This window comes from Gastrolobium bilobum, unplaced genomic scaffold (assembly GCF_033153095.1).
Source record: "Gastrolobium bilobum isolate Gb01-03AN ecotype WA unplaced genomic scaffold, APGP_CSIRO_Gbil_v1 utg7904, whole genome shotgun sequence".
NCBI classification, from domain to species: Eukaryota; Viridiplantae; Streptophyta; class Magnoliopsida; order Fabales; family Fabaceae; genus Gastrolobium; species Gastrolobium bilobum.
In genome coordinates, this window is record NW_026899548.1 from 81083 (window position 1) to 108014 (window position 26932).

Below are 26932 nucleotides of genomic sequence, written 5' to 3' on the forward strand. Positions count from 1 at the left end.
AATTTAATTTAATTTCTAAAATATAATAATTATATTTATTTTAGAAATTGAATAAAATGGTAAAATTATCTGAGTAAACTTCTATTTTTCTCCCTTATCATTTTTTTAACTCCCAAACCAGGGGAGAGAATACTCTTCAATTTTTTTTCCTTTCTTCTCCTTCCTCTCCCTTGGATTCTCTTCCTTTCCTTCCCCTCCAAACCTCCAAACTCACACCAACGTAAATCTAACTTCGCATTATTATGAGCTATAGTTCTAAATTCGCATCTTGCGAGCAATTGTGAGAATCATAATTGGGGAGCTTGGTGAACGAATAGTGCGTAAAACTGTCCACACTGTACTTTGTAAGTCTCAAACGTTAGAACATGAGTATCATCATGTCCCGGAAATATTTTGAATGTCAAGCTGACATTAGAACCTAACTCGCCTATTTTGAACATAAAGCATAACAATCTTTTCTTTTCTTTTTTCCTTAGATAACATGTAGTATGGTTATATCACAAAAATAAAAGGAACTTCGTAAGTGACCGCATTACAGATATGACCAAGGTACTTAAAAACTAGATTTTTGGTAGGAAATAGAAGGGGAATAAAAAATTGTCAAACGTAAAATCCTAACTTAAAAAAATTCGTAAAAAACGCTTGGAATATTGGTAAAAATATTTTGATGGAGAAATGTTTTGTAAAAACATAAAAATGCAGTAATAAATCGAGATTTTAACCACTATGGACATTACTAATTGCGATTTAAGTCAGGAAACTCAAGGGAGCTAAAAAACAAAGAAGAATGTTAGGTACCAGATAATCAGGGAAGAAAAAAAGGAATCCAAGCATAACAACTTGTATTCAGTGTACAAAGGAGTACATATTGTCACCAATTGGAAAAAAAAATAGTAACAGTCACAATTACTAAGAATAATGAGCACTACAGAGTATAATCCTACTGGTAAACGAGAAAAAACAAAAGAAGAAAGATAAGAACAGAGCAATCAGAGAAGCTATTGAAAATAACCTATCTATTCCACTTCCTCTTGCCCTTGATTTCCTCTTAACAGAATTGCTAACAGCATTGCTCTTCAGAGTAGTCTCTCCTATCACCCCCAACGGCCCTCTATCATGATCCAGCAGCTAAATTGCTTTCAACGTTAGCCCCACTCTAGTTCTCACTTGACTTATTCCCAAGTCCTAACCAAGATGAAATTTTAATACTCGTAGTTGAACTTCTAATATTTCATGGATGTAAAATGTAATATTCTACTAATGGTGGGGAAAATGCCGGGAAATTTCAAGATAACATGTTGAATTCAACTCAAACATGTTCCAAATGAAATCAAGTTATTAATGCAAGAAGCCTTGTACTTGATGTGAGAAAGACAATGACAATAACATTTACTTCAACACTCAGATTATGGAAAAATTTGTCAACAAGGAATAACTGGAAAATGTTTGAGGTGAAATACTGAAGTAAATCAGGATGGCTTATAGTATTTTGTTGGTACAAATGGCATTTTTGTAACAACTCCTTCATTGGCTTTTCCTCGAATAATAATCTTTACTTTGGTGCCTGCCTTGTGCAATCCAGATTTAACATATCCAATGGCTATGTTCTTCTTGAGGCAAGGACTGAATCCACCACTGGTGACTTCCCCAATGCTCTTGCCTCCTTCATCTTGAATCTCACTGTGGCTTCTAGGAGGTGGACCAGAAGAAAACAAGCCAACACGCCTGATCGAAGGACCTCCTTCAAGCTGTTTCAGGATAATATCAGCTCCTAGAAAACCACCTTCTGCTCTCCTCCTCTTCCCTATAGCCCATGTGAGTCCTGCCTCAACAGGTGTAATGTGCTGTTCTAAGTCATTGCCATATAAACACAATCCAGCTTCAAGTCTTAGACTATCTCTAGCACCCAATCCTGTCAATCTTATCTTCCCTTCAGATTTTTCCAGTATTGCCTTAGCAAGATCTACTCCATACTCTGAAGGAACTGAGATCTCAAATCCATCTTCTCCAGTATACCTGAAAATCTCAGTGAATAAAGTGTTATTAAGCATAGTATAACCACTGGGATTAAGCAAGGTGTCCCTGGGAAACTTTGTGCTAATAACACACATACACAACAAAATTACAATTTTTTAGTCACTAAAAGAAAATTACTGTATCTTAGAAAGGAAAGGCAAGACACAAGATGAGATTTCAGGTAGCCTGCTTATAATTCGGATGAACTTTGAAGAATAAATTGCTGATGCTGGTGGAAGAAAACAACAAGAAAATCATACCCTGTCCGTGTGAGAAAGCACTGTGAGCCATTGATATCCAACACATGGAACTCCCCAAAGTATAGCTTGCTCAAATCCTCCTTTGTCAGGTGTTGAAGAACAGGGGCAGCAAGAGGACCCTGCTCCAGAGACAACAAGAATACTTTAGATGTTACATTGAGGAACAATTCAATAATTTAAAAACCCCACAATTTATTTGTCAATTAACACGAGTTCAAATCACCACCAAGTAAGTGAATCATAATCATTTAATGACCGCACTAAACAAAGTTTTATTATTTTTTACTGTGAGGAAAAGATAACAAGCATTATAGCCCAAAGGTATGTGACATTACACCAAAAGATAAACAGTGCAGGTTGTTCTGGTCTGGCCTGATGGACCTATCCGGTCAGAACCTAACGGAGCTTTGGTCCATACCATCGTCTCATTTATCTCCTTTAGATCGACATACTTGACCTGTTTGGGAAAGAGATCTGAATCTCACATTCTGATTCAGTTCACAGGTGACATGAGAGTATACTGAATTATCTCTTCATAATCATTGTTTTAAAGTCTAGAACACATTACAGCCATCGGAGTGAAACAGATAGAGGAAAGTTAACAATTGAAGATTAAAATTAAACATTTTCTATCTTAGAAAGGGGAAAAAAAAGGAGTGGATAAAATCTTGCCGTATGTTTTAGATCTTAACAACTAAAATACAGATCCCAAAAAAAAAAAAAAAAAAAACCCCTCAGAAGCAGCAGGAGATAGATATTACATAACAAATAAACAAGTTAAAAGTGCATTAGCATGATGCCAACGAATAGGAGTGTGAAAAATGACCTGCAGAGCAAGTAGAGATCTTTCATCGTGGATGTGCCATGACACATCACCACCTTTGGCCTTGAATGCATTCATATGCTCCTCAATATGAGCCAGATCTTTATCCCTGCACCCAGCATTCACAACCAGGTATATGTGGTCATCCTTCACCTTAGTAATCACTGAATCATCAATTGCCCCTCCCTTTTCATTTGTGAATACAGTCAATGTCCCAGTTCCAGGGGCAAGCCCAGCAACCTCAGCAATGACTAGCTTTTCAAGGAATGGGACACAGTCCTTTCCCTTGAGGCTTAGCCCACACATATGGGAAACATCAAAAAGGGCACCATTCTGCCTACAGTTTAAGGTCGAGTCCATGATTGAATCCTTGTATTGGATTGGCATGCTCCATCCAGCAAATGGAACCATCTTCCCACCATTAGCAACATGGAAGTCATGAAATACAGTCCTTTTCAGCTCAGCTTCTGTGGATAAACATCGACGAGCAACAGCCTTCTTATTTCCATGGGCAAGACGGCGAGTGATTGATTGGCCAAGTTGCCACAAGCCCCCCCTCATTTTCTAAGCAAATTATCTGAGGAACAAAAGGTTAAAATAATAAGTTATTGACACACTTCAGTGATAGGGGTCGCAGGATTTCATGTCATGGTAATGGAATCATGTCATTTCTCATATAGTAAGTATGGTTGTGACAAAGGACATTACGTTACTCTCCCTGCCCACAATGAGCCAAAATTTCCAGGTCAAAACTGAAACAAGATATTTGGAGGCATTGCTGGCAGAGACAACAACGATCAGAGCGATCGTACCTAGTGTACTCAAACAACCCAACAACCTTTCATCAAACATTCGTACATAACATTTCAAAGAAAAAAGTATCATAGAAAATCGAAACCAGGACATTTTGCAGAACTCAAAAATTGAATCAAAATATCACTGCAACATGGCAGACGAAATATGGCATAGAGGATCAACCATATCATATTAGAAAAATAATATTAGTTACAATAAAAAGAGATTGTTTATCACCCACAACACACCACGCACTCAGAATCATACACAAACCAAATTTTCACCATTTGTCTGGACCTAAATTTTAATTTCGAGATCCTTCCAAACTCAGCAACCAAATATACAGATCATAATTATACGTTTAAATGAGGACAGAAAAAAAAAGAAAAGAAAAAAGCCACCCACATGGCAAAATGCAACAGAGAAAAAAGTAAAAAGAAGGGTAGAGCACAGCACTGACAAAGATTGGTTTGTTGTGTGTAGGGAGTTGTTCAGAATGAAGCAAATCTGGGAGCCCAAATGAGCATCTGCAGTAGTACAATAGAGAAGGGTCTGACAGATAACCTCTCTCTCTCTCTCTCTCTCTGTGTGATCATATATATATTTATTATGTGTGTATGAAACAAGAGGCTCGCTTTTATGTGTTGGAGTTGGACGAAAATTACAAAATATTTTTAAATGAAGAAAAAAGAAAAAGAGCAAGTTGGTGGGTACATGCGATGCGAGGATGTTGATTGTTGAGAGGTGAGGTATTCCTCTTCCCGAATAGAGAGAGCCGATGACACCCCATCATTAGTGAGTGGTAGAAGTAGAACACTAACACTAACACTCCCAGGCCAATTACCATTTTGGAGGAAGCAAATTTGGTATTGGTGCCTCCGGATGCACTTCAAAATAATGATGGTAATAAAACAGAGACTGTTCTGAATTGTATTATATTTTTTAAATTATAAAAAAAATAAGTTAAAAAATTAAAAATTAAAAAAAAGAGAGAGAGATAAACCAAAATATAATTCAACATTTCTCGTATTAATCCAAGAAGCTTATACTTCTAATATTTATTTATTTTTATAATCTCTTTTTTTTTTTTGGAGTTACCTAGCCCTAATTATCTCTTTGAGACGAGTTGGCTCCCTCCGGTATCCCCACGAGCTTCGACTCTTTGAGCCGGCTATGGGACTAATCCGGAGTGCGAGGGAGCAGTGATGGCTAAAGGTTCAGCCCCCTCCCCAAGAATGCATTCAGCAGGAATCGAACACATATCCAACCCCACTAACTCAGTGCCAAGTTACCAACTGAGCTGCATCCATTGGGTTTATTTTTATAATCTCTTATAACCGGTTGTTGTCTCAAAATTAAATAAATAGTTATAAAATAAGAGGGGATATTCTTACTACTAGAAAAATTCACTACCAATTCATTATTTCCATAATCTTCATTAGATTAATATTTTTTCTTTCTTCAATTTTTTTTAATATTTTTTCTTTTTGATCCAATGGTAATTATGGAGGAAATGAGTTGGTAGTGGATATTTTTTATAATAAGAATATCTCCCTTCGTAAAATAATACTAAAAGAGAGTTATTAATTCAATAATCATAAAAATAATGGCAAGAAATTGTAAATATAAGCTCTCTTTATTAATATTAATAATGATCTCAGGAGCAGAAAAGAAAAATGGAAAAACATAGTTTGGATACAGTACACGTAGGCAGAGAGGGGAAGGAGAGGAAGCCAGAATTGAAATAAATGATATGATATTGAAAGCGATGATGAAAGCGAGAAAGCGATCCCTGGCAGCCTGAAACCATTCATAGAATTCGTGGTTCCCTTCAATCCCCGTTTCGTTTCGTTTCTCTGATTCTGATTCTTCTCTATAAAATATATTTTTCTCTTTACCAAACCCAACCCTCTAACTCACTTTGCCTCTATTGCTATTTCTATTTGCTGGATGAGTTATTCCTAAGCTTACCCTCCCCAACAGGTATCGTTCTCCCTCTCCAAGCCCCATTTTATTTTCTTCCTCATGTTTTAATTTATTTCATTTCCCTTTCTATTTATTTATTTATTTATTTATTTATGTATTGGTTATTTGGAAGGGAACAATAATAATATCATGGTTCAAAGATGCTACCGGCGTATGCTCCCAGAGCTATTCTAAAGTCTCATTTATATCAAGATTCAGCTTCTGTCCGTCAAACATATACCAATAATGTTAATTTCGTGAATTGTAATCCTTCTTTTCCTAAACCTTTTGGTAGTCCTTGTAGTAACTTATTTCATAGTTCCTCCTTCTCTGCCTCTGGGATATATGATAAGCACCATCTATTCCATCATGTTGCAACACATAAATGGCTGGTAAGCATGCTCTTCATAAAATGGGTTTCATTAATTATTATCATTTATTCCTTCCTTGTATTTGGTGATTGAGATGTTTTGGCATGGCAGCAGTGTGGGTCACGTGATTCCATTTCATCAGAGGATGAGTATCGTTCTTCACGTAACATAGCCATCAGCTTGTTTAGGCGATACAGGAATTTCATTGATCGTGGTGGCGCTGACAATCTAAAAGTATTTCCTTTGCCTTACTTGCAATACTTCTTCCTTCACACACTTAACTAATTTGTCTGTTTTAATTTCAATCCCAGGAGTTCATCACTGCTGGGGTAAATGCATATGCACTTGGATGCACTGATGAAGGATTGAGGAAAGAACTTGCTGATATGAAGGACTCTGGTTTTGAAATTGAAGCAATGAAAAGTTATGGTGGAAGCACAAGCTTGAAATCTAACATAATCTCAGAGGAGGTCAGTTCTTCTTCGATTTTAACCACTTGGTTCAGCTAATTCGAAGTCCTGAATCATGATCGTCACAAGAATTTCTTTAGAGGATTAGCCTTAAGAATATTGTCAGAGCTTAATTCAGTGTTTATGTAAAGGAGGGAGATTTTTCTGATTTTCTCCCTCATGTCCACCAAATTCATCGAGACAGGCTTGCCTCTATATCTAAAGAGCCTCATCTTAGTGTTTCAAAGCCAAGTCTCTTCAATTTATCTTCGGAACATTTCAATCTTCAGTATTCTAGAGGCAAAGAGGCTGCCTCAGCCCACAAACATTAACTTTATTTTGTTGGTCATGAATTCTGATATGTTGTCTTATTCTGGATTTTCTATGTCATGCAGGTTGACGAGTGCATTCTCTGGTTAAGCATTATATTCATCACCATCTTGTGTACACCCCAACCAACTATTGTTAGATGGTCATCTACACCTCCGGTGTCAGATGAAGTGAGACTTCAGTGGAAAGGCTTTTGTGCTCTGATAGCAAATGCATATTATATGAAGGGAATGGCTTGGTGAGATGCCATGCTTGCATGTTTTGTTTTGTTTTTTTTAAGTTCAACCCCCCCTCTTTCTTCTTCCTTTTTTTTTTTTTTGAAGTTCAACCCCCCTTCTTTCTTCTCCCTTTTTCTTTTTTTTGCATACTTGTAGTTGTGTGAGTTTTGATAGCTGTCAATTCTGAATGTTAGGCTTCCCAAAATGAATATTGTCTACCAGAATCGTTGTTGTTGCTACTTACTACTATTTTAAATGTCTTCAACTCATTTAGTGGGTAATTTTGTTCTCTTACTTGGCTGTGGTGCATTAACTAAAGTTTTCAAGCAACAAAAGCCTATTGGAAGTTCACAGTATTGCTTACTATGTGTTTATTGAAGGCTTCCTGTGAAGACTCTTCAACTAGAGCAAACGGCTGTGATGGGTCAAGCTGAGAAACCGTCAGTTGTTGCTAGCCGGATGCGTTTAATCTTTAGCACACTCGAGGTTAGGAATTTATGTTTTGTGATTATTATTAGTAACATAGGGACCACAATGTATTTGAGCGTTTGACATGTTTATTGATCAATCCGTGATATGATCAGATTAAGGGAGGAACATGGATCTCACATTGGTTCGTTTACTGGAATTTTAACTTGATAAAAAAAATAGTAATTAGAGAAGAATAAGATGATCAACTGTATATTTTAGAGACGATTATTCTATAGTGTCTCACGAATCGTGCTCATATTAGAAGAATAGATACAAAATTTACATGTGGTGAATTGGCTGTTGCAGGTAGTGAGTCCACAGTGGCCGAGAGTATAGAGCGTGAGATCAAGTTAAATCCGTTTCCCAACAACTCCTCCCCACGTTCAGTTGAATTCCATATTTGCTAACGAGGATGGCAACACCGTGCCATTTAGGAGATTAAAAAGGAAAGCAAAGAAAAAACTAAATAGCATGGAGTCTTCTTATGTTAAATACGTTGACATGGATTTATATTTTGTACATTTTATTAGGCGTCACATTATATATAACGTCCTTATTTATTCGCTTGCCTCATGTATAACATAAAATTGGAGGAAAATTAATTGTCAGTTGGTCCATTCATTGATTGAGTGTTTTAGTTTATCTTTAAAATTATATTAACACAACACTTTCCGCTCACCTTATTGTATCTACTTCGCAATTATTTTTCCTCCTGCAACTGAAGATGCCTACACGCGGTGACACGCCGATATCAGATTCGATAGTTTTTTAAAAGCGTGCTGGCTCCACTCATGAATGAGTACATGTACATAAATTTTTTTTTTTTTTTTTGAAATTACATGTACATAAATTTAACTACTACTCATTAGCAAGACCCGGCATACGCACACGGGTGCATGTTATATTATAATAAAAGTGGTCAAAATTGAATTCCAATAGCCATGATCTTAATTTAGAAAATATTACAAATCTGAAGCAACAAATTTACTAGCATCTTTGAGTATTCTCCTTGCACGCCAATAGACAGCAGAAGCTTTTTCTGATGTTCCCATCTGCATAATCAGCCCCAAAAAATAAAGTCATGGATGCATCATTTGATTTGAATGCTACGCTATCCAAATACTCCAGCAAAGAATTTAAAATTTAAGACATACTTTGTCGGTTTCAGCAGCAGTCATGCCAGAACAAGAAAAATAAAACTTTACCTTGGTCTCCATACTATAGTAATCTTGCCACAAGCTGACATTTTGGTCATGAGTTGCAAGAGCAGATTCATATAATTTCCTGGCATTTACTAGACCATCGTTATCTCCTACTGATGCAAGGTTTGTTTCCAGGTCAATGCAATTTCTATATGAAGCAAGGCCAGGATGAGGTAAAGCTAGAAATCTGCAACGAGAACAAGTTGAAGAATTATAGATACAAGACAGAAAACATCCCCGTCAAAATAAAAACAACACCCGGAGGTAATTCTACAGCAAATACCGTTTATAGAAATCTCTGGCCTGCTGAATTCCATCCTTTTGAAGTATAAAACTTACAATGGCAAAAGAAAGGGAAAATCCATTTTCACTGCCACCATCTCTGGCCAAAGAAAAAACAGAAATCTCCACCAGTTTATCAAAATACTGTCTTTGATTAGCATAGAATTTAAGAGCCTGTATTGTGTGACAGTTAGAAAGATGAACTGATTTAAGAACTCCGTGGATTTAATAGTATACAAAACAGTACAAGTGAAGGAAAAATCAATTCAAGCTGAACTGAATAAAGAAAAAATGCATGAACAATTAATAACACAGAATGTTGGGGCTAAAAATAAAGATTTTCAGCATTAAGGAGATGTAATCATCTCCAAATATCATCCATGTGAGGGCAGAAAACAAAATTCAATGCTTAGTGAAATTGAAAGACAAGAAGAAACGAACCCCAACTTCAGTTTCAAATGGCAAATTACAAGACAAGAGAAACATTAGAGGTTATGGTGCAGAGAAGGAAAGTGAGAGAAAATGAAAGAAAATTAAGGAAAATGAAGGAAGGTTAAGAGATAAATATATGAAAGGAAACATGTTCCGAATCTGAAACTAAAATCCTATTCTTTTCTGAATCTCAATTACAGAGAACAGCACTAATATATAGATCTAACAGACAACTGGCAGTAACTGCACATCAATTACTAACAGAATCTACTAAGAATCTCTTGGTTAAGTCTAACAGCTAACTGCTAACAAGAAATAAATCAAAATCCAACTTCGAAATAAATCATTTTGAGACGATATTTTTGGAGTTTCATGAATCGTTACTTTAACAATAACCAACAAACATTTAATCTTCTCCAGGAGAAACATATGGATACTGTATAGGAAAAAGTAAGCCAAGTAATTCTAACCAGGAAAGTGTTCAAAAATTCAATCATCAAAGAACAAACAAGTATTTTATAAATTAAACCCAGAGGCAACAGAAATTCAGGTCAAAACTGATTTGATTGAAGCAGATTTTATACAAGACATGGCTCCCTCCAAGAGAGAAGAAACATAAAAAGGTGGTGACAACATACCTTTACCCACAAGTTCTCTGATTTTGAAACAGGCACTTTCACCAAAATTTGTCTAAGGAGTTCAAAGAGGGATAGCAAATCAGCATCCCTTGGTGGAGAAGAACTTCTTGTGATGCATCTAATTTCTATAGTGATTCTTAATTCCCATAACTGTACCGACTCAGCAAGTTTTCCACTGCAAAGCTTTGCTGCCAGTTTCCTGGCCTCATTCAACTGTCTCAATTGCAAATGTAAGGACACATGCTTGCAAGAAAGATCTTCAGTAACACACCCCATGCTTTCAGCCCTTTCATATATTGACAGGAGATGTGATATATAGTCTCCAGCATGACCTGATGACCCAGTTATATTGGTTTCTCCTTCTTTAGGAGCTGCAATATCCATTAGAAAATTTCCATACAAACTAAACATAGTTCCTGAAGGCAAACTTTTCAAAGCCTCCTCATAAATCTACAAAACAAAACAAAAAGGGCCCAAGGTTTCATTAGACCAATATAGGCACACCAAAAAAGAAAATCACAGAAAAATTCTGCAGTAGCCCCTATCCAAACAGTATTGTTCTTTGATGCAGGGGTATAGGAAAAATAGGGTTATCATAGTAACCTCCATGATCACAATATGCTTGCTTTTCCTAGTTTCAAGTTAAATCATTCATAAATCTCAGTCACAAGAAAAGCATTTACTCAAATACATTGCACCCAACGGTTTCAGTAGTTCTCACAGATTCATACCTCAATTGCCTTTTGCACCTGGGAAATTATGACTTCTTCACTTATCTCCGGCACATTTTCAAGATCACATTCATGCCTTGCAAGCCAGTCCCAGAATTCTGGATCTGTTGAAAAATCCCTCTTCATGTCATTCAGTATCTCCTTACACATATCTTCAGAATGTGCTAAGTTTGTGCCCTCCAATATTTCAAAAAACCGCTTCCTAAGACTTAGACTTGAAGGGACAGCTTCAACTGCTCCATGGTAGATAGTTCGAAAAATGTTCATACCATGCTCTTCAAATAATTCCGGTTTTTTCTTTGATTCATCAATTTCAATGTTTGCTCCATCATTATTCTCTTTTTCATTAAGAGACATAAACAGCTCTTTGTTTTCATCTCTCCATTGTTTTTCATCAGCACTTCTAGGATCATGGGTCAGAGTCCCCTCATCCTCACCTAAAGCAACTTTCCTGGCCTTTAGCTTGTTAATGTATGTAAGCTCCATCCGAAGATACTCTACCCAAAGGTCTTCAGATGTTGGACAAACTCTGAGACCTTCCTGCATTAAAGCACGAGCAGCTGCAACATTTAAGTTATGATCAAACTCCCAAGCTGCAGCATAAATCCAAACTCCCGGGACCTTTGGGTGAAACCGAATAACTTTTGCCAGGGCCTGCAAAAATTAAAATGGAAAATGTTCACAGGCTTAAAAAAAAAAAAAACAATGAAGGCAAAATCCTATGAACAAAATTTGGCGTGTCCATGTCACTATGTCAGTGTCTATGCTTCATTCCAAGAACCCAACATCACATTTAATCAAAATCTAGGTTACTAACTAACATAAAGTTACCTTCTTCATCCTGCCATTTTTTCTCTGTCTGCAAAACTCAAGGTACCGAAACCAGAGGTCAATGTCTCCCTTGTAACGCTTCAAAGCGAGCTCATAAATCTCCATAATCCTGAGCAAGCCAGCGAAATCAGACTTTGATTTCTTTAACTTCTTGTTCCCTTGCTTCTTCAACTCGCGCGCCGCCGACCTCTTCCGGAGCCTGCGGAGGGCATCCAGCTGAGTCTCGTACTCCACGTAAGCCAAAAAATCCTGCTTCAGAGGACTCGGCCGCTTAAGCCTGTACTCAAATTTTCGCCTCTGCTTCACGATTTCCGCAATCTCGCGGCGGCTGAAGAGGCCACGCTGCTCCAGATCATCGAGCTCGTCGAGCATGCGCTCCAATCTGTACTGCACCACGTCCGCCATGTCTCTTGGTTAGGACCACCGTGAACGGAGGCGACTGTGGAGAAGAGCCAAACGATGCTGCGTTGCCCCGTTTCGTTTAGTCAGAACTGAACCTGTTCGTTCAGGTTGAAGTTGAGGGTTGAAGAAGGGTTTTGATTAAGTTGGGCCTGTAATTAAAATTGGGCTTCTACTAACGAAAGCCCAGGCTATAGCTGCTGTGAGTCCAATTATTACCCACGCTCGTTAAGTTGGGCCTTAGTGGCTTTTGCTAATGATAGGGTACATACTACATAGGTTTGTGTTGGGTTGTGAGAAACGGCACGAAAATTTGTTAAATAGTGTGCACACATCGGTTAAGGAATTGAGAAAAAAAAAAGTAAGTATTAAACTTTAAATAACATAATATGATATATTAGGAATTCAAAAAGTATTCATTTTTTTAATTGACTAGCAGTATTTAATATAGAATGTTAAGTGTTCTTTAACAAGTAACATAGCATCAGAATAAATGTATAAGTATGCAGATACTCATTTTTTTTAAGAGTACCAGTAATAGAGCAAGGTGAATTCTGCAATTAATTCATCTCGAGCAACAGTATCCTCACAACTCTTTGTAAGTTAGCTGAGAAATACGCAGCATTATTGTTACTATTAAATATACTAAGTAACATTATGTTCTTAGTGTGCTCTCTACCTCTACATCTGATTATTTACATTCTTCAAGCCTTGCGTATTTAATTATATTTACTTATTATAAGTTAACTATTTAAAAACAAGCCGTGAAATGAACTGGTATACAAGCTAGCTAGTTTGCATATATATATATATATATATATATATATATATATACGTATATTGGGTCACGAGCACGTTCAAAACAAACACCGTGCTGCGTGGAGTCACGGGTGTATTTGAGCCCAGACAGTTTCTTCATACACTTCGAAAAATGCTGACTTTATTCTTCAGCATTTGATTTATTAATACATTAATGTTCATACTTAATACCCCTGCAAATACCTCATCATCCGTCAAAAAAAAATAAAAAAAAAAATGAGACTAACAGATAAATAACTGGAAGCTCAAGGTGAGCTCTCATCACGTATACTATAAAATTACACACATAAATAATATGCCACCCTCTCGTGACATGAAGCTATCCAATGCATTTTAACCTAAATTAGAAAGGCCTTGTGCGACGACCACTTGCCCTGCCACATAGAAGAGCATTCTTTGGGACAGGATTTTCGTCTCTCCATGACTTGGAAGATGTATATACCCTCAGATAAAATTGCTGTCCCAAGTACTGCCTTGCCCAGTTCTCAGACCTTATGTTCCACATTCCCACATTGTCCAAAGCCATGTATATTGCAGTCCATGATTTCGGGTAAACCTGAGTTCAATTGAGAAAGGAAAATTAAAAAAAAAAAAAAAAAAATGGAAGCATCAGAATGGTTTGTAGCTCAACTGTAGTTTTTTTAAACGGTTTAGTTAATCATCAATAGGAGTAGGACACTCGGTCCATGCTTTATACCTGAGTGGTGCATCTAGCAATAGTGTCTCTAAGATTGTAGCGTGCTCTACTTTCAGTTGTCCACTGCCCGCTACCGAACCTATTCATCTCACAAAATGATACGTTAGATAACTAGAATTCAGACAAAGAATTAGTTTAAATAATAATGTACCTGCAAGCTTACCCTACAACGAAGAAGGAATAGCCGTCAATATGCCATGACTGCACAGAATCCTCCCAATTTTGGAACACAATCTCGACAAATTCATGGAAATTAGCCCCCATGACAGAAGTTTGGAGGTAGCCATTGCCTCCGGTGGGGTTGGTAGGAATGCTTCCAACATAGAAAACTCCAGGGATGTTGAAGTAGTCAGCAAGTTTCAATGGGGTATCTGGTGCTAAATATGAGACACTGTTGACAGCATACCTCTGCTTGCCATTGATATAAGGTGCAGAGTTTGCAAGCATGATGGTTCGAGTGGGATTGATCAATCCATAGTGGTAAGATCCCTGAGGGTTTGGTCTTGGTCCACTTGCTGTCAGGTTCCAGCTGGTATGAGGAGCATTAAAACAGAACAAGTAGTTATTGGCTAGCTAATTCAAAAGTACTGATTCTACTCTTGTTACTTCTTCTAGATTGATCTTTAAAATGGAGTGATTATATTGCTCCAGATGGAATAAACCTGGACTCCCATTAAATATTGGTTCAGTACTTAAAAAAAGTAACTACTTGCGTATTACTCAAGGTATTTATGAGAAACATATATTTTTTAAACTACTAGAAGTTTGATCCAAAATGATAAACACCATAGGCAGTAGATATATAGGCTTCAAGAAAATAGAAATAAGCGAGCAAAAGAGTACCGGATAGTTCTGGCCTGATATATAGACGAAGTGATACCAAGGGTAGGCCCTGGAGGAACAGGACCAGAAACCCCCGTGCGTGAATTGCTGTAATGAAGAACGGCAGTTGTTGTGAGTATCTGTCTGGTAAACCTTGTCGAGACAACTACATAGTAATCCTTGACAGGCTGATCAGCTGTGACCAGCACAGAATAGGACTGTCCCAGATGGATGTCAAGGTTTGAATAGCTGTTTTGGAGGGTATGAGATCCTTCTACCTCCACAAGTTTCAAGTTGTGCCCTTGGATCCTGAAGTTGATGGATGTTGTGAGCCCCACATTTGATATCCTGAATCTATAAGTCTTACCTGCAGATAAAACATTGAAAAAATGGTGTAATGAAAGGCATGCGTTTGACAACTTACAGTTGTAGACTTGTAGCACAGTATAAGAAAGTTCAGAAGTGTTTTAAAATCAATCACAAGTTATTTGGGTACCTACCTTGATCAACAGTGAATGTGTTTCCATTCCAACCCCGTCCATTGATAAGAAGCCCATCAGGGAAGGGGAGATTATGACCATTCTCTAGTACTCGTCTTAGTCTCTAAAATAACAGAAGTAAGCATTAAGGGGAGGATGAATGGGAAAGAGGAAGATATTTTTATAAATACAAAGGGCTTACATGGTGGTCTATCTTGAACCAATCTCCGGCCAGTATGGTAAAGTCCCCTGCAGGAGGAGGGAAAGGGACAGGAATGAGAGGGCGGCTCCAAATTCTGATGCCACCAAATCCTCCAGCAGCTTTATGCATTCCAAGAGATGGGAAGTAGAAAAAGCTACCAATCTGGTCTTTCACCCGGAGAGCATAAGTGAAGTTCTTCCCCGGTGGGATTGGACAGCTCGTGCCAAAGACTCCATCTTGCCATGAGTTACCCCTATGCTGTATGCCATTCCTGCAGGAGATAGATACCTTAACACCATCAAATTCCAACCAAATATAACCATTTCTTTCTGCTAAGTGAATAAACTATATCATTCACTTAAATTAGTTAGAATTCATAAAACTATTGTTATTGATCGGACATAAGATAAAACGATGAAATAGCAAAAACCATCAATTCTGAAGAGTTAGCATATACATTCATTCATGAAATCTGATTTAATCAGCTTAAACCATGTTGCATTTAAGTTTATCTTCACAAAGAACCTTGATTATTTTGCAAGAAACACACTCAAGAGGGAGTACAATTCCATTCCATTTTAAGTTGAATCGTTGATCAGGTTCATGCCTAAAAATGTTATGAAGAATTTTACAATCAAGCTATTAAGTAAGGGACACGTTAATTGTTTTATACTAAACTTCTCTAACACATTCCCTCACACACCATTTGGCGTGGTGAGGATCAAATTCATGACCACTTGATCATGGGCTCATACCATTTTAAACAATCATCTCACCTAAAAGCTCAAGGTATTATGTATGTGTAGGGGCCACATTAATGGTTTAATATTGGATTTTGTTGAGATATATAGTCCCACATTAGTTATATGAGCAACTAATGTGGAGTTTATAAGGCCTTGGGTACTCCCACCCTTTGAGCTAGCTTTTGGGGTGGTGTATCCCAAGGTTCTTTACATGATATCAGAGCCTCATTTTCCGAGTTCGATCTTAACCGCCCCCAACTTTCTCTAATGGAATGGGTTCGATCCTCGCCGCCGCCCACTTTCTCTAGTGGAATTTCTTTCTTCACACAGGTAGGTGAGCCTGTGCATCGTCCACCCTTCAAGCCCAGTGGGCTCTCGTGTGAGGGGGCGTGTTAGAGAATAGTACAAACCATTAAAAAGCCCTCATCCATCAACTTAAGCTTTTGGGTTGAATTGGTTCTTTACAGATTTCTCTAATAGTTGGGCAGAATGACACAATAATGGATTTGCATAGTAAGCACATCTTCAAAAATTAACAATTTTGCAACTCCATGATCTGATGCTATCATATCAGTAATTCCACCCTGTCCCAAATTCCAACAAACTGTAAATGAGGTTACTCCTGCTGCATTTAGGTTTCTATATCATTCACAAACTTTTTTTAATTGGCGCTTTGTTTTGTTACAAAAGGAACATGATCAAACTTTGCATATCAAATCAAATAAAAGATTTAGGACGAGATCATACTCAAATCTGAGAATCAAAACTCGCATTGCTAAACAATAAATCAATCCCTATTGTGTAAAGTGAAAAATAATATTTACTTAGACCAACTCATGTAGCACTGTCCTAGGGATGTTTAGTGCAGCACCCCGAGGGTCATAGCTCACATGGTTTAGTTGGATTGGATGGACACTTTTGTGGAGTTAAGGAGTATAAATATACTCAACCATACCAATAAATTTCATTGTAGTTGTAGGTAAGACATCTTGAATGTGTTAGGTCGCCTTCCTACGTTGCCCGCTACTCAAATATACTATTTTAATAACATGGATCTATATATATAGCCAGTCAACTGCAAGCTGCTCAAACAGAATAATATAATTATGAGTCCTTTTATGCAGCCAGTCTAATAAACATAATGTTAGTTAATATAGGCCATAAAGCACCATTTAAAATGGAGTCCAATATATAATTGGCTGTTTGTTTGATAGTGGATTTACCATAAAAAGAGTAATTCGACAAGGGGCCAAAAAGACCAACATACGCTAGCAAGTCTCTGTGCTCCCATTTATTTTAAGATTTACCCCCTTTTTCATGGGCTAAGATTTTGTTTAACTACCATACTAACCACCTAATAAATCAAATATGCCAATTTATGTGGGTTCTGAACACCTTATGTCCGGGGGAAAAAGCGAATAAGTTCACGTGATCTACTAGAGAAGTTAGAAGCAAAACACATTGTTTTGCTCGAAAAAAAGGGAGGAACTTTTAATGTTATTTTTTTTTTTTTCTTTAATCTGGTATTAAAAGATAGTATTAATAGCATGTATTCCACCCGTATGTTACTTTTGTAAAAGGCACGCACGCTTCCATGACAAAGACTAAATGAACAAAAACACAACAATGCAGGTAGGAATGAGATACAAGAATATACCATGAAATGAGGAATGGTTCTCTAAGGTAGTTGTAAACACTGATAATCAAGTTGTCATTTGTAACGGCGTCTATTTGAGGACCCGGGAACTGCCCATTAATCAAGATCCCCTGCAAAATTGAAACGAAGAAGAACCACATTGAACTCAAACATCTTCAAGAAGGACTACCCGTCCATTTGCTCAGAATAAAGATACGAAAAAATATTTCCTTTCTCAGGAGAACAGAACCATAAGATCAACACGAAACAAGAATTGCAGTTAGTTACTTGGAAAGAAAAGAAGGAAAGAAGAGAAAGCGTTATAATGGAAGTACCTGTTGCTTAACACCAAGAGGGTAGATGTCACCATAAGTGACCTTCCAAGTGATGAACCTATATGGGTCTTCACAGTTGACGGAAGTAAGAAGGAATGTGACAAGAAGAATGAAAGAAGAGAGAACATCCCATGGTCTCATTTTGTATACACTCAGTGCAAAACACCAAAACAGGAAGAGTGTTAACTTGTTGCTTGCTTGTAATGTGAAGCTCTATATGATAGATCTGTTCATTGTTGTAAAACAAAGATCTAAGCGCCAGTTAAAAAATGGACAAGAGAACTTACTACCAAGTCTACTACTATAAACTGTCTCACTTTTTCTGGCTTCCCCTTGCCCTTATACTTTTTTTTATATTTTTTTTAAATGAATCCTCGTTAAATAATATGACGATGTAATTTGAGAGAATTTTAGTAGTAAATGTACGTATTAATCATTATGATTTTGTAATTTTTTATTTTAATATTTATCTCTCATTTTTTATTACCACTAATTTACTTTTGCCTTTATATTTTTTTGTTTGTATTTTTTAAATGAATCCTCTCATATATTAAATAATATGTTTATGTCATTTGAGATAATCTTAGTTATCAATGTGCAAGTCAATAATTATGATTTTATAATTTTTTATTTTAATATTTATTCTCTCTCATCTCTTAATATCATTGACTTAAGATAATATGGATATAATCTTCTGACTAAACATGGTGATAAATTACACATGAAAAAATAATTATTATTTTTTTATGTTTAGATATTTTTGCGTTAGTGGAGTTGTTTCCTGGGAAAGCGGAATTGTACGAAACTTGTCCGAACAATGCTAAAGACTCGCATAGATTAAAACAAGGGTTTCATGTTTATCATTTAACATAATATAACTTCACTTTCTTACACACACATTAAAGAGGTGGGGTCTACATATTTTTCTTTCTCTTTCATCATTCCACTTTCGCTATTCCTTTTGATGTGAGAGTTGGAAACAACACTTACATTATATTACATAACACTAATAAAACCCTTAAAATAAACTTGTTTATAAAGAAATTATTATTAAAGCTATATTTATTTTTTATTTCATTATAAATATTACAATTTTTATTTATTGAAAATTAAGCGTAAGAATCTATTTTTTCTTTATTTAACAATTATACTTTAAATGAGTTTTTTTTCTTTGAAGAAATTGTTGGAAGATAAGTTGTTGTGTACTCCAATTTTTGTATAAATTATAATGTTATACAATTATTTTCTTAGTTTCAATCAAATTATATTTATTACTGATTTAATTTATTAAAAAAAGAAAAGAAAATTACCAAGAATTGCTCGTGAAGGGGCAGGGTGCTCAGTTTTGTTTGATAGCGAAAGCAAAGAAAGATGGAGTGAGCTGTCAGAGCGCGAGATCTACCGGGACAATAATGGACCGTCAGGATCACATGCTTTAGTTTAAGAGTGGTCCCCACTGACCTCTGTAATAGATCAGGGTTCCTCACTCTCCTCGTATTTAGTTTCACTGCAGTCTGCCGCACACTGCACGCTCAAGTTGCGTCCAATTTTTTAATATTGAAGTTGATGAATTGAATTCACATGCATCTGAAATTTTAAATTTACAAAAATATTAAACTGTAAACTCGTATTGTATCATGATTCATGAATATTTTTATAAAAGAGTAATTTAATAATTTCTTTTATAATAATTTTAATAACCTTAGTTAGGGCTTAATTTCTCTTCAAGATTTGGACATACATTGTAGAATTGACGTTGATATGAAATTATATTTAGAATTCAAATTTGTGTTTTACTGTATTTTGATGAATTCTTTCAACTTCTATTTTGATGAATCATTTTAGACATATATTAGATTTTTTTTATGAAATTATATTTGTAAATTTTGATGAATTTATACATTAAAAAAATCTAGCAAAAAAAATCAGAGAATCAATATAATATAAATTATTTAAATTGGAATATACTAGATTTATTTTTAAAAAACTGACCGAATAGGAAAACAAATTATATTGAATTAGTGCATTTTTCTATTGAAACTAATCCAATCTAATCTATGACGCCACAAACATAGATGTGAGATTAATCCCTTGGACTAGAAGTGGTGGTTAGTAAAGCCCTCCCATAACTTCATGATTCGAACCATTGATGTTGCAAAAAAATTTTACTTGGGATAACAGTTCACTCCCATTGTCACTAACTACTATTAAATAAATCAAGTATGAACATGCATCCAACTTATACAAATAAGTAAAATAGTACAATTATTAATATCACATGGAACATGTTCAAAAAAATTAAATAATATGAAAAATATAATATTTTCTATCTTTATTAATCAGAAAGTGGAGACTAAACATAACAGATGAGGATACATCAAGAGATGTAATATATACCTACAAAGTTATTTGTTATTTATCCGTAATTTGTTCGAGTTATTTCTTTAAGGTTCAATTTAAAAATTTCTCCAACACTACTCTATTACAAGATATCTTATAAACTCTCGTGTTTAATTATTTATTTAATTTATAGTTTGAACATATTAATGTATTAATATCAATTCAGTACTGGCTTTATAAAAATGATTTTAAAAAATATTATAATTTTTTATTTTATATCTAATTCTATGTTTTTATTTCTTCACGTTAAATTTAAGTTTTTAATTTTGTTAACATTATCTTTGATTTTTCTATTTGTTTAATTATTCTTGTTAACATGTATGTATCTCTTTCTTAACTTATAAAATTGCTCCTTTATAGACATACAAAAAAAAATTTAGTACAAGTTTCAATTTAGTAAGGAATGGTTCAAGAAGACTAATTAATAATTAATTAATTTAATTTAATTTTAAAATCAAGTAGAGTTTAGAATTAAAAGATAAATGAAAATCTTGATTTTATAATCATGAAATTCCATGATTTTTATATGGTTACTTTTTTCCAAATATATTATATCTTTGTTTTTATGTTAACTTTAAAAATGAATTAAAGGCATTTAACAAAGTTTATTTTACTGACAAAATAAAGAACTACAACTTGCGGGGATAGCTCAGTTGGGAGAGCGTCAGACTGAAGATCTGAAGGTCGCGTGTTCGATCCACGCTCACCGCATTTTCTTTGATTTTATTTATTTATATTTTTTTTCTCCTAACACATCATGTGACTTAGTGGAGACCAACGATGGCAGAGTACATTGATGGTTATGTTCTGGCCCCAGGTCATCTTTCCCCAGTATTGTGGTCCAACCAAGCAATATCTCATATTTTTCTGAATTACCCTTATGGCTTTTTTTTAATATTTTTCATTGTTAACAACAGTCACATATTTCATATCTTATAAAAAGAACGTGACGGAATTTTCTTCAGTAAATTGGATGTATCACTTGGGTACATCTTTTTTTTAAATAAAGTAAATTTTCTTTCTATTTAAACTCACATTTTCATTTTTATTCCATTCTTATTTCAATTTTTTTGCTTTTTTGAAACCGAGTAGCACCAAATGTTTGCTCGAACGTGACGTATTACGAAGTTAAAATCAGCACCGGTCACTCTTATTATTTTACATTTTTACTACTAGAAAAAGTGGTTCAACTAATGGGAGATGGTATGTACAAAAGCACAAAACACAAAAAGATGCTGTCGGCAAGCACAATAACATTCATGAATTTGCATTGAAAACCGTTTAGATGAAGTCATTACCGTGACCTCCAGCTCAACGGATAGTGGGGCCAGCAAAACAAAACGTACTAGCAATTTAATGAATGCTATCTGAAATGAGAATAGGGCAATTGTCCCCGGAATTAATGTATTAATAAAGCTATCAATACAATTCTAGGTCACTTGCTGCCTTGCTATCGCTCCATCGTCCCCTCATAAGTCTAGTCTGTTATTCCTTCCAAATATCCCTTCTGCTGGTCTACCGACACTACGGGTGAAAGTGTGTCGCGCTGCCTTACAAAAATTTACGACCTAATTTATATTAACTTAGGTTTGATCTATTATATATAATCAAATAAAACAGATTCAGATTTAAAAAAAAAAGCTATTTAGAAATTAGAAAGCATCTTATAGATCTTTTTTTACATAAAGAGCCTATAAGCCTACAAGCAAGTTTATATCATATTATTTATTTTAAATTAAATAATATTATTCACAGTGGTACAAAACAATGATAACTCAGTTGGTGTATGTGAACTCAGTTTTAATTTGGCTGAAGATACCATCCAAACTTTAATATATGGTTGAGATTGGCTACGTAATAAGTATAGCTTGAAGAAAAAATAAAAGTTATAAATTTAATTAATTGAAATTATTTTATAATTTAATTATATTTGATTAAATTTTAATAGAAGTCTGATTTTATTTCTTATGTAGGAAGAACTAACATCTCAGAATGTGAGATTGCCTATATGAATATATTAAAAGATTTTTTTTATTTCTTAATTTTTTTTCTTTCTATTCTTTAATCTTGTTTTTTGTTTTCTACATTTACAAATTATTTGTCAACTTATGTAACCTTAGAATTGTATTTGTAGGGGAAAGAAGATGATGAGAAGTTTTTAGCTACTAAAAGTATCATGATGTGTTTGTTGGATTCATGTAGTTATTTTAATTTACATAATATTAATCGTTTTGTTGGATATGATGAAATATATGTTATTTAATTTGAACATTTTGCTTCTGAAAGTGATTTAAATGCAGTTTGCGATGAATTGTTATTGTGATCCATGATTCTGCTTGGACGTTGAAATTGTCATTTTTGTTTTAACACTAGATTTGGAGTGTTTTGTGAAGTTGATTATAATTCTGTTTGAAAGTTAAAAATTACATGCCAACAGATCAGACCAAGTCATTTGTTTTTTTATAAATGAGTCAAGCTAGACTAACACTTAGGCTCATACTATGCTACCAGGTCAGGCCGAATTGAATTTTTTTGACATGAACTTAAACTTTTAGAGACAAAACTCGGCCCAGCCAAGCTCACTTTTATCCCTAACCTACACCAGCAACTTAAGGGTCTCAGGCTATTGGCAAATATAAAGCAAGACAATAACTAAAGGGTTTACAGAAAATTATAAAAAACAAATGTCACAAAAAAAAACATTAAACCCATCATATATATATATATATATATATATATATATATATATATATATATACGGGGAAGGATTCATTTACAAATTATTTTTACAAATTACACTAAGTATAACCGGGTCATACACTCTTGATTGAAGTATGACTAGTCATACTTAGTATAGTTTATAAGAGTTTGTAAATAAAAAACTTGTAAATATAACATTCCCTTTTATATATATATATATAAAGTTCAAAATATAGATGTGTGTATGATCGAGATCAATCCAATAAAGCATTGCTTAAGCACTTCCATTAGAAGTCTAGTGCACATGCATCATTTACATAAAACATATCTTTAAATTGAAACTGACATTCATTCATGTAAATATTTTGAAGTTCTGCTTGATTACTACGAGCCAAAAGAGGGGATAAAACGGAAGTTTCTACAAACACCACCAAAGAGGAATTTTGATATCAAGGCAGTAACGAACGGTATATACAAGCTGCTGAGATTGGCCATTGCTTCAGCGACACGTTCAGAGCCAAAGGCAAGTACCCAAGCAAGTCGTCTCTGGATCATTGAACTTAATATAGGAATACTAAAACCAACAACAAAGAAGAAAAAGAAAATTACTTTCCACGCAAGAATGCATATCTTTAAATTTCGGTACTGTTCTGTTATATTTTGGCAGATTCGGGTTTGAATACTTGAAAAAAACACCTGATATTTCGAGGGATGAATTTTTGGGACAGGTACACGGTCTGTCGGCATTGTATATACATGGATTATATCGACCGTTCAACGTTAGCATTCCCTCATCAGTCACCACTGCTGATAACAGCTTTTCATATAAAATATTGAGGTAAACCAACTCTCTCAAACGTACAACAAAATTCTAACTCCTATGCAAGGCTACTTAGGATACAGGCCAAGAGAAAAAATGGTATTAAAACTAGAGAATAGTATGAACCCTTCGAACACAAAAGGAAAGGGAATGCAATACTTTGAAAACGGAATGAAAAGCGTAATAGAAAAATTTTAACCAACAAGGCAGCACATAAAAGTCTGAAAATATAGCATTTTGTCCCCATGTTCAATGTCAATAATCCTTTACATTTTTGCTTAAGTCTATACAAAATTGCATGCAAAACATGCCTTAGATACAGCAACATCAGAGAGTGAGAATAATAGCTTCAACAGCCAGAATATCTCCAGAGCAGCATTACTTACTAGAAATTGTCAAAAGCAGGCCATAATGATCACTAGGCAAAACAGGGAGTTCCAGTTGTTTTATCTCTTTTCTTGCTTTCTTCTCTTTGTTGTATAGCACACCAGGTATTGCATCCATCCCAATCATGTCAATACTGCTTATCTGCAGATCACGGAAACGGCAAATAAAACGATCTAATCGCTTTTGGAGAGTACGGTTGCCCGTCAGCATCTGGTTTGACTTTGTATCATAAGTCCAACCACTTTCATTTGGCCTTAGCTGAGACCAGGCATCAGTCCACCCATCTTGTAAAGGATATTGACCATCCAGTTTGTCGTCCCAGTTCATGTCACCTCCAAAAACAACATTAGGGTGCTTCTTGAGAAGGTTCAAAGCCTCATTGGCCTGCTCTACTCGTTCCTTGCTGAACATCTGATCCCATTTCGGAGGGGCTGGACAGGGACTCTCAAGATGGCTAGTGGCAACAACCAATGACTTGCCACTTACAGCTTCAACCTCAGCCATGCAAAGTTCTCTTCCCATTATAGAGTTGCTAAAGGGTTTTTTGCTGAAAGATTTCACAGGCAGTTTGCTTAACTGCAATTAATTTGACAGGTATGTCAGTAGAAATAACTCCCTCCTTGCCAAATAGAAGTGCTCACTCAAAAATATAGAACTTCCAACTCATGCAAAAATACTTCGAACCAAAGAGGAAGAGCCATTAAATACCACAACAGCAACACTAAGTTGACATGATAAACTATCACGGTGATTACAAATATTATAATATATCAGCATACAATTATCCGAGCATGAACATGTCTGATCCTACTTTCCGAAGACCCCTGAACAAACTGGATGTTAGCAGACAAAATGGCACACTTATACCAATCACATCTGAAATGGTGACAGAGATTAAATTTGATATGCGGGAACTAGGAAATCACTACATAATCAAAATAAAAGTATCATATAATGCTCACATGCACAACTGGACTATAAAAGGGGATTGTAGGACACATCAGGCGCGTTATATCACAAAGAAGTCAAATAAAATAAGGATGAAAGATGTGAAATTTACCACCATACAAAAGTACGGTCTTGAATAAGCCATCTCAGAAGAAACAGAACAATGATATACATTCCACCAGTTTGAATTTTTGAAAATGTCATATATATTCGGAGTAACCTCCTGAGGGACAACACAAGTGGACTAAATCAGATGAAGCCACATAAATTTAAAATGCAACAAAAGAACACACGGAAGAAAGGTGTTACGTATAACTAAACTAATGAAACCTGGAAACAGATAACATCAGGGAAATGCAACTGAACAAGGTCGCCAATAGTTTTCATCCTCTTTTGCAACTCCAAGTCTTCCCGGAACCAGACATTGTAACTTAGGATCTTCAATGAACTAAAAGCTTTTCCTGAAAAAATGTTCTCTGATGCCTTTATCACTGGTGCTTCAGCAAAATCGTCATCAACAACGTGAATGGGGTCGATGGCTTTTCTCTTGCAAGATCGAAGAGGGAAGAAAACAGAGCCAACCGAAGAATCGTGGTCGGCGTCATTGAAATCGTCCAAGTTGGAAAGTGACGGAACGGGGCATCGAGTGTCACAGACCTCGCAAGTGGAGTTGTTGTAAGGGTTCAAGAAGGTGCAGGCTTTACAGGACCATTTTGGGGGCGAAGAAGATGAAGATGAAGTTGAAGGAAGAAGAGGAGAGGGAGAGGACAAGCAGATTTGACATTCCGATTTTTGAGATGGAGGATTCAGAAAGGTGCATTTTTTGCAGGCCCAAGACATTACTGGAGATGGAATTTGGTACCCTTTGATTTTGATTTTTCTAGGGTTTAAGACAAGAAAAGACGAAGAAAGGAGCACTAGCATTTGTCTCGTTTCAAATTTCATGCCACTGCTATCAAAACGCAACACCTGAATTGAATGCTCTTCCAAAACGGCACCCTCTGCGAGGCCGTACGAGTCTACACTTCAATATAAAATTATGTATATTTTTGAATTTGTTTAAAATCAGCTTTGTAGAGTTAAAAAGTGATTATCCTTTACTCTTTTATTTTATTTTACTTTTACCGGTATAAAGAGAAAATCTTTGATGCAACTGCTGTAGGCCGTACATTTATATTAAAAGGAGAATTTTTTTGAAATTTAAAATGAATTATACAAAAAGGTATGGATTAAAATTGTACTTTTTTAAATGCATTTAATGCATTTTTCACATTCCGTTATACAGGTTTTAAATAAAGAAAATATTACTCTTATGTTATATGTGATAAATTTATCTCGTACACACCTTTCGATAACTGTGTCACTTTTTTTTTTTAAGTAGTGGAGCCCTTAAGTGTATCTCTATGACATGAGATAACTTATCTCCTGTAACATGAGATTAATAAAACCCTTTAAATAATACCTTAATTATATTGTAATTATAAATTTTAAAAATTAAAATGATATACATATCTCACGTAATTTATGCACGCATAATTTTTACAGAAAAAAACTTAAAAAGTATAAAAAATAAAATAAAATAAAAAATTACAAAAAAAAAACTGTATTCTTTTTTTAAATATTTTCACGGGTTCATCGTTTTTCTAAATAATACGATTTAAATTGAACATAATCGCTTCTTCCTACAAATTTTAAGTCAGCTGCCAGGCTCGAACTTGAAAACTTTATTCA

The 26932-nt window shown here is 35.2% G+C and overlaps 5 protein-coding genes and 1 non-coding gene across 8 annotated transcripts; 2 read left to right on the forward strand and 4 right to left on the reverse strand.

The window, feature by feature from the left end:
- Positions 1-1351: 1351 nt before the first annotated feature.
- Positions 1352-4490, reverse strand: LOC133291284 (aminomethyltransferase, mitochondrial-like). The gene is made up of 4 exons (XM_061489520.1): positions 4355-4490; positions 3103-3676; positions 2277-2395; positions 1352-2016 (listed from the first exon to the last, which is right to left on the reverse strand). The coding sequence occupies exons 2-4, from the start codon at positions 3658-3660 to the stop codon at positions 1470-1472; spliced, it is 1224 nt and encodes a 407-aa protein (XP_061345504.1). The 5' UTR covers positions 3661-3676; positions 4355-4490; the 3' UTR covers positions 1352-1469.
- Positions 4491-5721: 1231 nt separating this feature from the next.
- Positions 5722-8301, forward strand: LOC133291299 (uncharacterized). Of its 2 annotated transcripts, none has more exons than XM_061489540.1 (7): positions 5722-5877; positions 5993-6251; positions 6345-6464; positions 6542-6700; positions 7075-7247; positions 7608-7713; positions 8005-8301. In XM_061489540.1, the coding sequence occupies exons 2-7, from the start codon at positions 6021-6023 to the stop codon at positions 8032-8034; spliced, it is 819 nt and encodes a 272-aa protein (XP_061345524.1). In that variant the 5' UTR covers positions 5722-5877; positions 5993-6020; the 3' UTR covers positions 8035-8301. The 2 variants fall into 2 exon arrangements, with proteins under 2 accessions (XP_061345524.1, XP_061345523.1); XM_061489539.1 differs by having other exon boundaries at positions 6342-6464; positions 8005-8300.
- A 103-nt stretch (positions 8302-8404) lies between these two features.
- LOC133291297 (uncharacterized) lies at positions 8405-12285 on the reverse strand. The gene is made up of 6 exons (XM_061489537.1): positions 11815-12285; positions 10984-11637; positions 10253-10702; positions 9184-9356; positions 8904-9087; positions 8405-8750 (listed from the first exon to the last, which is right to left on the reverse strand). Exons 1-6 carry the CDS (start codon positions 12217-12219, stop codon positions 8661-8663), a joined length of 1956 nt encoding a protein of 651 aa, XP_061345521.1. The 5' UTR covers positions 12220-12285; the 3' UTR covers positions 8405-8660.
- Positions 12286-13375: 1090 nt separating this feature from the next.
- Positions 13376-18242, reverse strand: LOC133291298 (L-ascorbate oxidase homolog). Its single transcript, XM_061489538.1, has 8 exons — positions 17947-18242; positions 17633-17742; positions 15233-15503; positions 15052-15154; positions 14573-14918; positions 13893-14258; positions 13730-13808; positions 13376-13588 (listed from the first exon to the last, which is right to left on the reverse strand). The coding sequence occupies exons 1-8, from the start codon at positions 18085-18087 to the stop codon at positions 13376-13378; spliced, it is 1629 nt and encodes a 542-aa protein (XP_061345522.1). The 5' UTR covers positions 18088-18242.
- Positions 18243-20984: 2742 nt separating this feature from the next.
- TRNAF-GAA (transfer RNA phenylalanine (anticodon GAA)) lies at positions 20985-21057 on the forward strand. Its single transcript has one exon. It is a non-coding gene; the product is annotated as a tRNA-Phe (tRNA).
- A 3034-nt stretch (positions 21058-24091) lies between these two features.
- Positions 24092-26123, reverse strand: LOC133291292 (uncharacterized). Of its 2 annotated transcripts, XM_061489530.1 has the most exons (3): positions 25532-26123; positions 25314-25424; positions 24092-24829 (listed from the first exon to the last, which is right to left on the reverse strand). In XM_061489530.1, the coding sequence occupies exons 1-3, from the start codon at positions 26039-26041 to the stop codon at positions 24245-24247; spliced, it is 1206 nt and encodes a 401-aa protein (XP_061345514.1). In that variant the 5' UTR covers positions 26042-26123; the 3' UTR covers positions 24092-24244. The 2 variants fall into 2 exon arrangements, with proteins under 2 accessions (XP_061345514.1, XP_061345515.1); XM_061489531.1 differs by lacking the exon at positions 25314-25424.
- Positions 26124-26932: the final 809 nt, after the last annotated feature.